This window comes from Syngnathus scovelli, chromosome 2 (assembly GCF_024217435.2).
Source record: "Syngnathus scovelli strain Florida chromosome 2, RoL_Ssco_1.2, whole genome shotgun sequence".
Classification (NCBI taxonomy): Eukaryota; Metazoa; Chordata; class Actinopteri; order Syngnathiformes; family Syngnathidae; genus Syngnathus; species Syngnathus scovelli.
In genome coordinates this window covers 28,498,314-28,511,822 of record NC_090848.1, presented here as the reverse complement: position 1 = coordinate 28,511,822, position 13,509 = coordinate 28,498,314, and the positions used below count along the sequence as shown (strand labels likewise).

The following is a 13,509-nucleotide window of genomic DNA, read 5'->3' as shown; positions in this document are numbered from 1 at the left end:
GCTGCCCGCCAACTGGACAGGAGTGTGTGCACCAGTGTGGGTGACAGACCACACCTACAGGATACGACACCATTTGTTGACAGGAGCACGTAACTCTACTGGACGTCGACGCAGAGCAGTTGCAACCTTTGACCCTCATGACCCTGTCTGGGGTGCGAACGTTCCAGAGGACCATAAAGTATGGTCTGCCGGAGACAAAGTTGTCCTTGCGCTCTTCCCTCAGATTGGGGTTGGGAAACTATCGCTCTTCATCGAGACACTGAACTATCGTTTTCAATCCTTTGTGAATCTCTCACTGCAAGTCAACGATGGACAAAATAGAGAGATTCAGGCTATTAGACTGATGGTCTTGCAAAACAGGATGGTTCTGGACTTGTTGACGGCAGCACAAGGTGGTGTGTGCCACATCATTGGGACTTCCTGTTGCACATACATACCAGGAGAAAATGACACCCACATAAACGACGCCATGAATTCGCTGAAGAACTTACAGCAGGCCATGTCTAAAGACAAGGTCCCACTTCAGTTTGATTTCTTTTCATGGCTATTCTCTGGCAACTGGTGGCAACTGCTGTTGAAATTGCTGTCTCCTGTGCTTGTTGTGCTGATGGTGTTGTGCTTGTTTACGACCTGCGTTATCCCATGTTTGAAGTCTGCTGTGTCGAAGTTTGTGTCCTCTACTGTAGCCCAGGTTCATATACAACTCCTTAGAGATGACGGATGTGATGACGATGATGAAACATGGATTGCGTAGGTGCTGTTCTGTTGAGCATGTTTTACAGAAACTTGATGATTTGACCATCGAAAATGCTTCGCAAGTGATGGATACAATGATGTACTGTTTCTGTGTTTTTCTTTTTATTTTTTATTATTCATAGCATTCTGGCCGCCTGTGGCAACGGGGCCGTGTAAGAATTTTCCTGCTAATAACATCTGGCCAGCAGGTTTTTCGCTTACACAATAAGTTTGAGGTAATGCCTCATCTTCACTGGAATGTGTTGCTATCATTGTTTGTTGTTTTTATTTTTACCATTCTACTTTCTTCATTATACGTATATATGTTTTTTTCCTTGCTTGTCTTTGTTGTTTGGGGTGGCATAATCATATGATAAATCAGGAGGGAGATGTTAGGGTTTTCCAGGTTATCTTTATCGTAGGATTATGTTGGAGTGCAACAGGTAATAAATACCTTACCTTGTCCTCCTTATCACAAGGTCATAAAACATCCCCTGACATGTTTAGACTAGAGGGCAAGGGCTTTAGCCAGCCTACCCATACCCCCACTCTGTTCCTCCTAATAAATATGCCCTTGCAGGAAGGAGACTTTTCAGATTTCATTCCTGTAGCGAGTGATCTCTCCACCTGCAGGTGTCTAAAAGAACTTGCCTTGTCTCTGTGTGGTTCTTGCAAAATAAGTTGGAGTGAGCAAATCTCTAACACACTGAATAGTTGAACGGTGCACAGTGTCACCATCTGCATTAAGATCTTGTTGTAGGTCTTTGGAGCTGCTCTGTGGTTTGACTTTGACTGTTCTCACCATCCTTCGCCACTGCTTATCTGAGATTTTTCTTGGCCTGCCACTCCGGGCCTTAACTAGAACTGTGCCTGTGGTCTTCCATTTCCTCACTATGTTCCTCACTGTGCAAACTGACAGCTGAAATCTTTGAGCTAGCCTTTTGTATCTTCCCCCTAAACATAATGTTGAACAATCTTTGTTTTCAGCTCATTTGTCAGTTGTTTTGAGGCTCCCATGTAGCCACTCTTCAGCAAAGAGAAGAACAACTTGCAACTGGCCACCTTAAATACCCGTAACTGGAGAGATTTTGTAGAGAAGAATCGTCAAAATACCTTCAACCAGAATCCAGACTCTCATTGGAAGCTATAGGAAGCATTAGGGGCTGTTATTTCTGCAAAAGGAGGATTTTTCTGTTGGGGTGCCCACATTTATGCACCTGCCTACTTTTGTTCAAGTAATGATTGCACATTTTCTGTAAATCCTATAAACTTAATTTCACTTCTCAAATATCACTTTTTGTTTGCTATATGATATATTTAATTGAAATTGCTGATCCGAACAACCAATGATTTATAAAGGAAAATCATGAAAATGATCAGGGGTGCCCAAACTTTTGCATCAACTGTATGTTGATTTGGATAATAGTTATGTGCAGTGGCATGCCTCTTGGGCCTTCAAAGACTTCTATGATGGCTCAAACACTATCAAAAGCACACACCTACATTTACAACTTATTATTATCGTTTCATAATGGTGATAATTTATTTTTAAACGTCGTTTGTCTTAATTTCGGAGTGTGCGTCTTGGCCACAAGGCTTCCAATTGTTCATGGGATCATATTTTTAATCACAGCAAAGGTGTCACGACTTCACTGTGTATTTTATGTTGGTGAAAATGAACAATCCAGATTCTCTGGTTGAACTACATGTTCGGATTTCCGTCAGTCCACAAACGCACCACAGCCGTCCGTCAGAGTATCACTGTTATCAAAAGCACACAACAGCAAACTGTGCCAATGCAGCACAATCAGACCGACAACATGAAATCTCAAGATTCTCCGATTAGCCACGCATATGTGATTAGCAAGTGGCTCACCAGGTCTTGAGCTAACTGACCACTGGTATTTACAATGTGCTCCGTAATTAATATTGGACAATTTCCCATAGCACAGCTGAATACCTCTCACATCATTGTGCTGCGGCACAGTGGTTGGGAAACACTGTTTTAGTGTGCCAGAAAACATGTAAAGTTGCAGAGCTCGACTGCAAAAAAACTGCACACTGCAGAGTTGCTGCCAATGTTATACGATCCCACACGTCAAAATAATACCGTATTGGCCCTAATATAAGTCGGTGTTTGTTGCATTGAAATAAGAAAAAAAGAAAAAAAAAGTGGGGGTCATCTTGCATTCGGGGTCTAGACATTATACCCATGCACAACGCTAAATGGCGGCAGATATCTTTAAAGCGATTGCTGAACTTAACTTCCCATGCCAACGTGAACCCCTGTCACGAAAAATAAAAATAAAAATAGCGAAGAAGAAAAATAGAAAATAGCGGTAAGAAAGAAAAGAGAAGAAAATAAGAGAAACAGAACAGAAAATGGAGAAACAGAAAGGTTCCTATGTTGATGTTAAAATGTTGGACAGTTACATCACCGCGCCTTAAGTCTCACGTGAGTTACCTCAGTTTATCGCGGTTGTTGGAGCTTGTGCACAGCGGTAAGTTAAAAGTTGCTGGTATCGACTGAGTGTGTTGCTGTGATTGTGTGCGTCTTTGACACAAACTGAGTATATTACATTTCATTGTTACTACTGTCTGCTGTTGTGCTGTTTGTCTGATCGCGGTTTGTTTTGTGTGTGTGCCATTTGATTGATAGCTTCGGCGCGCTCCTTTAAGTTTTCCTCGCATCGTACGAGTAGCCGTTACGCAGCGCCACGGCGACCAATGGTCGCCAGCAAATGTATTTTGTTGTCTCGACTTATGTTTGGTGTGTTGCCAAGAGTATTTCCTTTATGGTTATTTAGTATAGTGGAACCGTTACGTCCAGTCAGTTATGTAATGTGTGCCGTCGTGTTGTGTGACGTCAGAGGTTGAGCGTTGACTTACGTGCTGTATTTCGCTGTTGCAGAACCACACACACACACACGCACACACGCACACGCACACGCACACGCACACGCACACACACACACACACACGCACGCACATACACACACACGCACACACACACCACACACACACATACACACACCCTTCACACTCTTCATACAATAATCACACACACAAGAATCACATTCACACACCCAAAGACACCCATGTCCACTACACACACCTGCTCTCACATCCTTACGACCAAACGTGTGCTATACCCTTTTACCAGTTTGCCTGTATGCCCTTATGAGCCACATTGCCTGTTACTTTTTTGTCAATAATTTAGTAAAGCAACCAAAACTGAACCACGTCTTCCCTTCTGTGTTCTGACCGACACCCGGGGACGAAAAGAGCATACCTTCCGAGCCAACCACCTATACCAGTGGTTCTTAACCTTGTTGGAGGTACCGAACCCTACCAATTTCATATGCACATTCACCGAACCCCTCTTTATTGAAAAAAAATATTATTTTTTTCAAATTCAAGACGTCAATGTCTAGTACTGGTGCAGAAAATGAGCCGTGCATGAACATCACCTTGTTCTAAGAACAAAACCAACACAATGCATGAACTCAAAACAAATTACAGACCTGCAAATCAGTGACTTCTGCTGTTGCCTTTGCAAGGCCAGTTCAGATATGCGTTATCACAAATTTATAAATCAGACGTGTTCGGACTTCCGCAGTGGAGGCTCTGCCGAACCCCTGAGACCGACTCACTGAAACCCTAGGGTTCGATCGAACCCAGGTTAAGAACCACTAACCTATACAGTCTTCAGGCTCCCCAACAGAAACGTAGCGACAATCTGGAAAAAAGTGGGTCGAAGATCGGCCAGGTTAACCGGCAGCTGCGGCGAAGTTATGATGCAATCTTCAAGATGATGGTGATAAATGAGGCAGAGTCTTCAAACAATTGCAAAGCGGCTGTGAAATATGGTGTCACAGAGTGTAATGTACGGAGATAGAGAGCTCAAAAAGATCGCCTAAAAAATGCTCACAATCAGAGAAAAGCTTTCCGTGGTCCTCCGAGCGGCCGCTTTCAAGAGCTCGACAGGATCATTTCTTTCAGATGTACTGTAATTATTTTCTGTATAAAATAAAATTCTAAAAGTGTTCTAAAAGTCTTTTTTCAAACTTGAGTCTTGAAAAAGAGGGGTTCGTCTTATAATCAGGGTTGTCTTATATTCGGGCCAATACGGTATTATGAATAAAATAGTATACGTATGTACGTGGATGTTTTTATTTCATGTGGTGATATGATCACACAGCATTGCATTAGCCCAGAAAAGAGACACAGATACGTGTCTCTCATGCACAGCAAAGGTGTGCTGCGAGACGGCTCACCTCTAATAGTGAACATGCATTTAAGACAAACATATTCATTTTATTATTGGATAGAAATGATATCAGAGTGATAAGACAAAATAACTTATATACTGTACAGCCTAAATCAATCAAAAACATATTAGTAATTTCTCCAAGACTGTTAACAGAACTAATAAGGGCGAAGCTTATTGAAACTGCCGTTTTGAGAAATTCAGCTCTGGGGCTGAAAGTTTAATACTGGGGCTCAGTACCCATCCCTAGTCATGTCTGGTTAAAAATTCACTTTAACGGCACGCTTGGCAAGCAAAACTGAACTCTGTGAGGCTAGGTCAAGGGTCGGCAACCTGCGGCTCCAGAGCCGCATGCGGCTCTTTAGCACCCCCCTAGCGGCTCCCTGGAATTTTTGCAAAAATGCGTGAAAATGGAAGAATATATATTTTTTTTATTGTTGTTGGTTTTTAAATATGGTTTTTAGATGGTAATCACGACACAACCATACTTATGCTGTAAAAATGCATGTATTTGTAAATATATTAAAAATAACGAATTTAAGAATGACGCCAAATAGCAAAATTGCGTCATAGCCTGCGACACAGCACAGGTGAGTTGTAAACAAACAGGTGTGTGAGTGATGAGCCATGGATTCAAAAAGCAAAAAGAGAAAGATTGCCGATGAGAACAGAGGCTTTAAGAAATAATGCACTGAACTATTTGCTTTCATTGCCAATGCTGAAGCATTGCCTGCATGTTTGATTTGCAATGAGAAGTTGTCAAATAAGAGCAATTTGGAGCGACATTTTCAGCTAAAGCATGCTAAATTTGCTGCCGATCACAAAATTGGAACTGAGAGGAAAGGTGCAATTACAGTGATGGTGGAGAAATTTGAGGACCAAAAAACAGTTTCAAGAAGTGGATTGCATCTCCAAACTCTACTACTGCTGCAAGTTTTGTTGTAGCCCCGGAGATAATAAAGCACGGAAAACTATTCACCGATGGCGATTACATGAAGAATTCATTCATTAAAATATCAGTGGCTATTTTCGGACTTCAAAAACAAAACCAAGATCATTCTGAAACTTAAAGACATGCATCGCCGCACAAACAATATCACCGATCAGCAGATCAAGGACATCAATTCAGCTCCAGCTTTCTCAATTGCCTGTGATGGATGAGTCATGTGACGTGACCGATATCGAACAGACAGCGCTGCTCTGCAGGTACGTGAACTATAATGTGCCGCAAGAAGAAATGATCAAATTGACACCACTATTTTTCTTTAAATTATTTCAATAGTAGGCATACAACTTATGTATTGACAGTCTATGTTGCATTATAAAAGGCTTTTAGATTTTTTGCGGGTCCAGACAGGTATGTTTTGGGGTTTTTTGGGTCAATATGGCTCTTTGAACATTTTCGGTTGCCGAACCCTGGGCTAGGTTAACCAAAACTCTTGATGAGAGACTTGTTTCAGTCCAGCATTTTTTGTTTTTGAGGGGTCACTTTCAGAGTAGTTATGTACGTATGAGTGGAACGCTTATTATACACAGACATGCATTAGCATCTGGTGAGTAGGGTGATTTATTTTCATCATATTTAAATTACTTTCAAGTTTTTATATTGATTGTGAGCTGCTATATTGTAGTGTAGAGGTTTGCCACACATTGGCCTCTTACGTTTGTGGATATAAATTTAGATTATGTAAGCAATGCGTCTGATTGCATATTCGTACGCATCTGACCTGTACTTCATCAAAAGCTTAATATCCGCTGTGCAACGGCAGAGCAAAACCTTGGGAGGGAGACTATAATCATAAGACAGCTGACCCCAGGGGGCGGGGACCGTATCATTCCGCAAATAACAAAAATTCAGCATGTAACTGACACCCATTATTAATAGATCCATCCATCCATCCATCTTCTTCCGCTTATCCGGGGTCGGGTCGCGGGGGCAGCAGCTTTAGGAGGGACTCCCAGACTTCCCTCTCCCCAGCCACTTCATCCAGCTCATCCCGGGGGATCCCAAGGCGTTCCCAGGCCAGCTGAGAGACATAGTCTCTCCAGCGCGTCCTGGGTCGTCTCCGGGGTCTCCTACCGGTGGGACATGCCCGGAACACCTCCCCAGGGAGGCGTCCAGGAGGCATCCTGATAAGATGCCCGAGCCACCTCATCTGGCTCCTCTCAACGTGGAGGAGTAGCGACTCTACTCCGAGTCTCTCCCGGATGACCGAGCTTCTCACCCTATCTCTAAGGGAGAGCCCGGACATCCTGCGGAGAAAACTCATTTCGGCCGCTTGTATCCGAGATCTCGTTCTTTCGGTCACGACCCATAGCTCGTGACCATAGGTGAGGGTAGGAGCGTAAATCGACCTGTAAATTGAGAGCTTTGCCTTTTGGCTCAGCTCTCTCTTCACCACAACGGACCGGTACAGGGTCCGCATTACTGCCGACGCTGCACCGATCCGCCTGTCGATCTCACGCTCCATCCTCCCCTCACTCGTGAACAAGACTCCAAGATACTTGAACTCCTCCACTTGGGGCAGGATCTCATCCCCGATCCGGAGAGGGCATTCCACCCTTTTCCGATCGAGGACCATGGACTCGGATTTGGAGGTGCTGACCCTCATCCCGACCGCTTCACACTCGGCTGCGAACCGTTCCAGCGAGAGCTGGAGATCACGGCCTGAAGAAGCCAACAGCACCACGTCATCTGCAAAAAGCAGGGACGCGATGCTGAGGTCCCCAAACCGGACCCCCTCAACGCCTCGGCTGCGCCTAGAAATTCTGTCCATAAAAATTATGAACAGAATCGGTGACAAAGGGCAGCCTTGGCGGAGTCCAACCCTCACTGGGAACGAATCCGACTTACTGCCGGAAATGCGGACCAGACTCTGGCATCGGTGATACAGGGACCGAACCGCCCTTATCAGTTGGCTCGGCACCCCGTACTCCCGAAGCACCCTCCACAGAACCTCCCGAGGGACACGGTCGAACGCCTTCTCCAAGTCCACAAAACACATGTGAACTGGTTGGGCGAACTCCAATGCACCCTCGAGGATCCTGCCGAGGGTGTAGAGCTGGTCCACTGTTCCACGGCCAGGACGAAAGCCACACTGCTCCTCCTGAATCCGAGGTTCGACCTCCTGACGGACCCTCCTCTCCAGCACCCCTGAATAGACCTTACCAGGGAGGCTGAGGAGTGTGATTCCCCTGTAATTGGAACACACCCTCCGGTCCCCCTTCTTAAAGAGGGGAACCACCACCCCAGTCTGCCAATCCAGAGGCACTGTCCCCGATGTCCACGCAACGTTGTAGAGGCGTGTCAGCCATGACAGCCCCACAACATCCAGAGCCTTTAGGAACTCCGGGCGGATCTCATCCACCCCCGGGGCCTTGCCACCGAGGAGTTTTTTAACTACCTCAGTGACTTCGACCCCAGAGATTGGAGAATCCGCCTCAGAGTCTCCAGGCCCTGCTTCCTCAATGGAAGGTGTGTAGGTGGAATTGAGGAGGTCTTCGAAGTATTCTCCCCACCGACTCACGACGTCCCGAGTCGAGGTCAGCAGCACGCCATCCCCACTGTAAACAGTGTTGACGTTGCACTGCTTCCCCCTCCTGAGACGCCGGATGGTGGACCAGAATTTCCTCGAAGCCGTCCGAAAGTCATTCTCCATGGCCTCACCGAACTCCTCCCACGCCCGGGTTTTTGCCTCAGCAACCGCCGAAGCCGCGTTCCGCTTGGCCATCCGGTACCTGTCAGCTGCCTCCGGAGTCCCGCAGGCCAAAACGGCCCGATAGGACTCCTTCTTCAGCTTGACGGCATCCCTTACCGCCGGTGTCCACCAGCGGGTTCGGGGATTGCCGCCACGACAGGCACCAACGACCTTACGGCCACAGCTCCGGTCGGCCGCCTCAACAATGGAGGCGCGGAACATGGTCCACTCAGACTCAATGTCCCCCGCCTCCCCCGGGACGTGGGAAAAGCTCTGCCGGAGGTGGGAGTTGAAACTCTTCCTGACAGGAGATTCTGCCAGACGTTCCCAGCAGACCCTCACAGAGCGTTTGGGTCTGCCAGGTCGGACCGGCATCTTCCCCCACCATCGGAGCCAACCCACCACCAGGTGGTGATCAGTTGACAGCTCCGCCCCTCTCTTCACCCGAGTGTCCAAAACATGCGGCCGCAAATCCGATGACACGACTACAAAGTCGATCATCGAACTGCGGCCTAGGGTGTCCTGGTGCCAAGTGCAGACATGGACACCCTTATGCTTGAACATGGTGTTCATTATTGAAAATCCATGTCGAGCACAGAAGTCCAACAATAGAACAGCGCTCGGGTTCAGATCGGGGGGGCCGTTCCTCCCAATCACGCCCTTCCAGGTCTCACTGTCATTGCCCACGTGAGCATTGAAGTCACCCAGTAGAACGATGGAGTCCCCAGAAGGAGCGCTCTCCAGCACTTCCTCCAGGGACCCCAAGAAGGGTGGGTACTCTGAGCTGCTGTTTGGTGCATAGACACAAACAACAGTCAGGACCCGTCCCCCCACCCGAAGGCGGAGGGAGGCTACCCTCTCGTTCACCGGGGTGAACCCCAATGTGCAGGCGCCCAGCCGGGGGGCAATAAGTATACCCACACCTGCTCGACGCCTCTCACCGTGGGCAACTCCAGAGTGGAAGAGAGTCCAGCCCCTCTCGAGAGGGCTTGTACCGGAACCCAAACTGTGCGTGGAGGCTAGTCCGACTATATCTAGTCGGAATTTTTCTGCCTCGCACACCAGCTCGGGCTCCTTTCCAGCCAGAGAGGTGACATTCCATGTCCCAAGAGCCAGCTTCTGCAGCCGGGGATCAGACCGCCAAGGTCCCTGCCTTTGGCTGCCGCCCAGCACACATTGCACCCGACCCCTTTGGCCCCTCCCACAGGTGGTGAGCCCATGGGAAGGGGGACCCACGTTTCCTTTTCGGGCTATGCCCGGCCGGGCCCCATGGGCGAAGGCCCGGCCACCAGACGCTCGCCTTCGAGCCCCGCCTCCAGGCCTGGCTCCAGAGGGAGGCCCCGGTGACCCGCGTCCGGGCGAGGGAAAACGAAGTACATTTATTTCAATCGTCATAAGGGGCTTCTGTGAGCCGTGCTTTGTCTGGCCCCTCACCTAGGACCTGTTTGCCATGGGTGACCCTACCAGGGGCATGAAGCCCCCGACAACATGGCTCCTAGGATCATAAGGGCACGCAAACCCCTCCACCACGATAAGGTGACGACTCACGGAGGGGTTATTATTAATAGATATCTTTTTTTAACTACTACTTTCTTGAATAACTTCCAGTAAGTCTTTTTAAATTAAAAAAGCTTCCAAAGAAGAAAACAAACAAAATGATAAAAAATCAATCAGTGAACAGGTATATCCGTGGTTGTCTAACCCCCCTCCCCCTCAGGTATGATGGGAGCTACTGTACTAATCTGAGCAGTGTGAACATTATCTGAAACGGAGATAAATTCAACTGTAAGCACTAAAATGACAGTTTTTTAATGTGTGGTCAATTGAGACAGTCACGTGTTGTCAACACACCTGACAGCGGTCGCAGTAAGGTCCAATCACTCCGGGTTTGCAGCGACATTGCCCAGTGTGCGGGTTGCATGAATCGGTACCACATGGTGAACAAATGCATTCTGTACAACAACAACAACAGGTTTTAAAGGCGTGCTGATCAAACAACAACTTTGTTGACCTATAATCACTCAGACGTACGGGTGCAGTTTTTGGCAGCGATGGCATCACCGTAGTAACCAGCAGCACACTCGTTGCAGCGAGGCCCTGTTGTGTTGTGCATGCAGCTCAGACACTCGCCCGTCAGTGGGTGGCAGTCGATGAACAGCATGTTGGGGTCTGTATTGCCGTTGCAATTGCATGGTTGGCATGTGCTGCCCAGCACCATAGGGTTACCATAGTATCCGGGGGCGCACCTGTCAAGAGGCCAATGTTAAAAACAGTGTTTAAAAAAAAAAGTTGGAAAAAAAAAAGTTTGTGCAGTCAGCATGTTACAATAGTGTGGTTTTGTAGTAATACTTGTCATACATGTGTGCAAGTATTATTAAAATGTCAAATGTGGTGTTTTTATTTTTAAGTTGTGCTTTTATTATACGTGCACGTGTGGACTATGGTAAAAGAAAGGTATATAAAGTAAATAACGTGACAATGACAAGAGAATGACAAGTAGGAACTTGTCATGTTTAATGGCGAACTTGCCCAACTGTTTGATTTGGATAAAGAAGATGAGGACTTTGATGGATTTGCGTATTAATATCGATTAACAATGTGAGTACAATACAGTAAATAGTAGAATAAAGTACAACTGAACACACTGTTTTGCTCCTGTGACTTTTTTTTTGTTTTGTTTGTTTTTTTACCGTAAGTCATGGCATGTATACGGTGCATTCTATGTGTGGATTGAGTAAAGAAAAAGGTCCTGGAATTGAGTATGAGACTTTTAACCCGAAGCGCCTTATGGTGCGGAAAATACAGTAGTATTTTAAATGGACGATATAAAGACCGTACCAAGTAAATGACTAGCGCGAGTGATTTAATTTCCGTGACTAATTTAAAAGTGTTTTATAAGAAGAAGTCAGAACAGCACTCCATTGTGCGACCACAGATCAGTAAGGGCTGTTTAATCTTTATGACTGCTTAAACTGCAATATCCCCATACACTTGTATGTGTGGCTCTGAATTCATTACACTTTCAAGACTTTCTAAATAACTTGCTTTGGGGGTTAACAAGCTTCCCAAATTCTGGACCCCTAACTTCACATAAAATTTGAGGTTCAAGTGTAGACTTAGACTTAGACTCAACTTTATTAATCCCTTGGGATTACTCCTTCAGGGAAATTCTGTGTCCAGTAGCAGTAAAATACAAAATACACAAGAAAAAACACAAGAGATAAAGATATACAGAAGATGCAGAAATACACACAGTGCAAGAGTTAGCAATGAAATGTAAAAGAGGCAAAAAGATAAACTAGGCAAGAAAATTGAGGGAGGTAAAAACACTACACAGTAGTTGCCATAATATTGCACATTGTATATTGACGTGTGAATGTGTACAGTTATTACAAGCATCTCCATGTCCCTGTTCATGTCCATGTCACCTCCTCCCCCCCAGTGAGGAGTTGAATAGCTTGATGGCTTGGGGGACAAAGGAGTTCTTCAGTCTGCTTGTCCTACAATTGGGGAGGAGCAGTCTCCCACTGATCCGGCTCCTCTGATTAGTGATGACAGTGTGCTGAGCGTGACTGACATTGTCTATAATGTCCAACAGTTTTTTCAGTGTCCTTGCCTCTGCCACCGTCTCCAGTGAGTCCAGCTTCTTGCCGATCAGAGAGCCGGCTCGCCTGACCAGTTTGTCCAGTCTGGAGGTGTCCTTCTTCGATGTGCTGCTGCCCCAGCACACCACGGTGTAAAACAGGACACTGGCAACCACAGACTGGTAGAACATCTCCAAGAGTTTGTTGCAGATGTTAAAAGAACGTAGTCTCCTCAGGAAGTACATCCTGCTCTGTGTCTTCCTGTGAAGGTGGTTGGTGTGAGTTGACCAGTCCAGTTTTTTATCCAGCCACACCCCAAGGTACTTGTAGGAGTCCACAGCCTCCACCTCAGCCCCCTCCAACAGTACGGGCCTAGGCTTAGGCCTGTTCCTCCCAAAGTCTATGACCAGCTCCATGGTCTTGGAGATGTTGAGCTCCAGTTGGTTGGCACGGCACCAGGTGGCGAAATCCCCCACCAGGCTCCTATACTCCTCCTCTCTATTGTCCCTGATACACCCGACAATGGCTGTGTCATCCGCGTACTTCTGTATGTGACACAGCTCAGAGTTGTAACAGAAGTCTGAGGTGTACAAGGTGAAGAGTACAGGGGCCAGCACTGTGCCCTGTGGGGCTCCAGTGCTACTGACCACAGTGTCAGAGATGGTGTCTTTTAGTCTGACGTACTGTGGCCTGTCTGTGAGGTAGCTGGAGATCCAGGTCACCATGTATGGGTCCACTCCCATCCTGCCCAGTTTGTCTCTGAGCAGGGGGGGCTGGATGGTGTTGAACGCACTGGAGAAGTCTATGAACAGAATCCTCGCTGTGGCGCTTCCCTTATCCAGGTGGGAGTGAACTCGGTGCAGTAGGTGGAGGATGGCGTCCTCCACTCCAACATCTGACTGGTATGCAAACTGCAGGCAGTCCTGAGCATGTCGCACTTGAGGTCTGAGGAGACCGAGGAAGAGCCGCTCCAATGTCTTCATCAGGTGTGAAGTGAGTGCCACCGGCCGAAAGTCATTCAGTTCACTGGGCCGGGTCTTTTTAGGAACCGGCGTGATGCAGGATGTCTTCCATAGTGTAGGCACTATCCCCAGCTGCAGGCTGAGGTTGAAGATCCGTTGAAGTGGTTCCCCCAGTTCAGCAGCGCAGGTTTTCAGTAGTCTGGGACACACCTTGTCCGGGCCTGGTGCTTTCCTGGGTCGAAGCTTCCTCAGCTGTCCTC

At 47.0% G+C, this 13,509-nt stretch overlaps 1 protein-coding gene across 7 annotated transcripts in view; it reads right to left on the bottom strand.

The window, feature by feature from the left end:
* lama5 (laminin, alpha 5) overlaps positions 1 to 13,509 on the bottom strand; it is a 463,481-nt gene that overhangs the window by 119,988 nt on the left and 329,984 nt on the right. For all 7 annotated transcript variants that reach the window (XM_049753597.2, XM_049753598.2, XM_049753599.2 and 4 more), the window contains 2 exons: positions 10,735 to 10,949; positions 10,555 to 10,655 (listed from right to left, as the gene is read on the bottom strand). In XM_049753597.2, the coding sequence (XP_049609554.1) occupies positions 10,555 to 10,655; positions 10,735 to 10,949 (316 nt within the window). The remainder of the gene's footprint in view (positions 1 to 10,554; positions 10,656 to 10,734; positions 10,950 to 13,509) is intronic.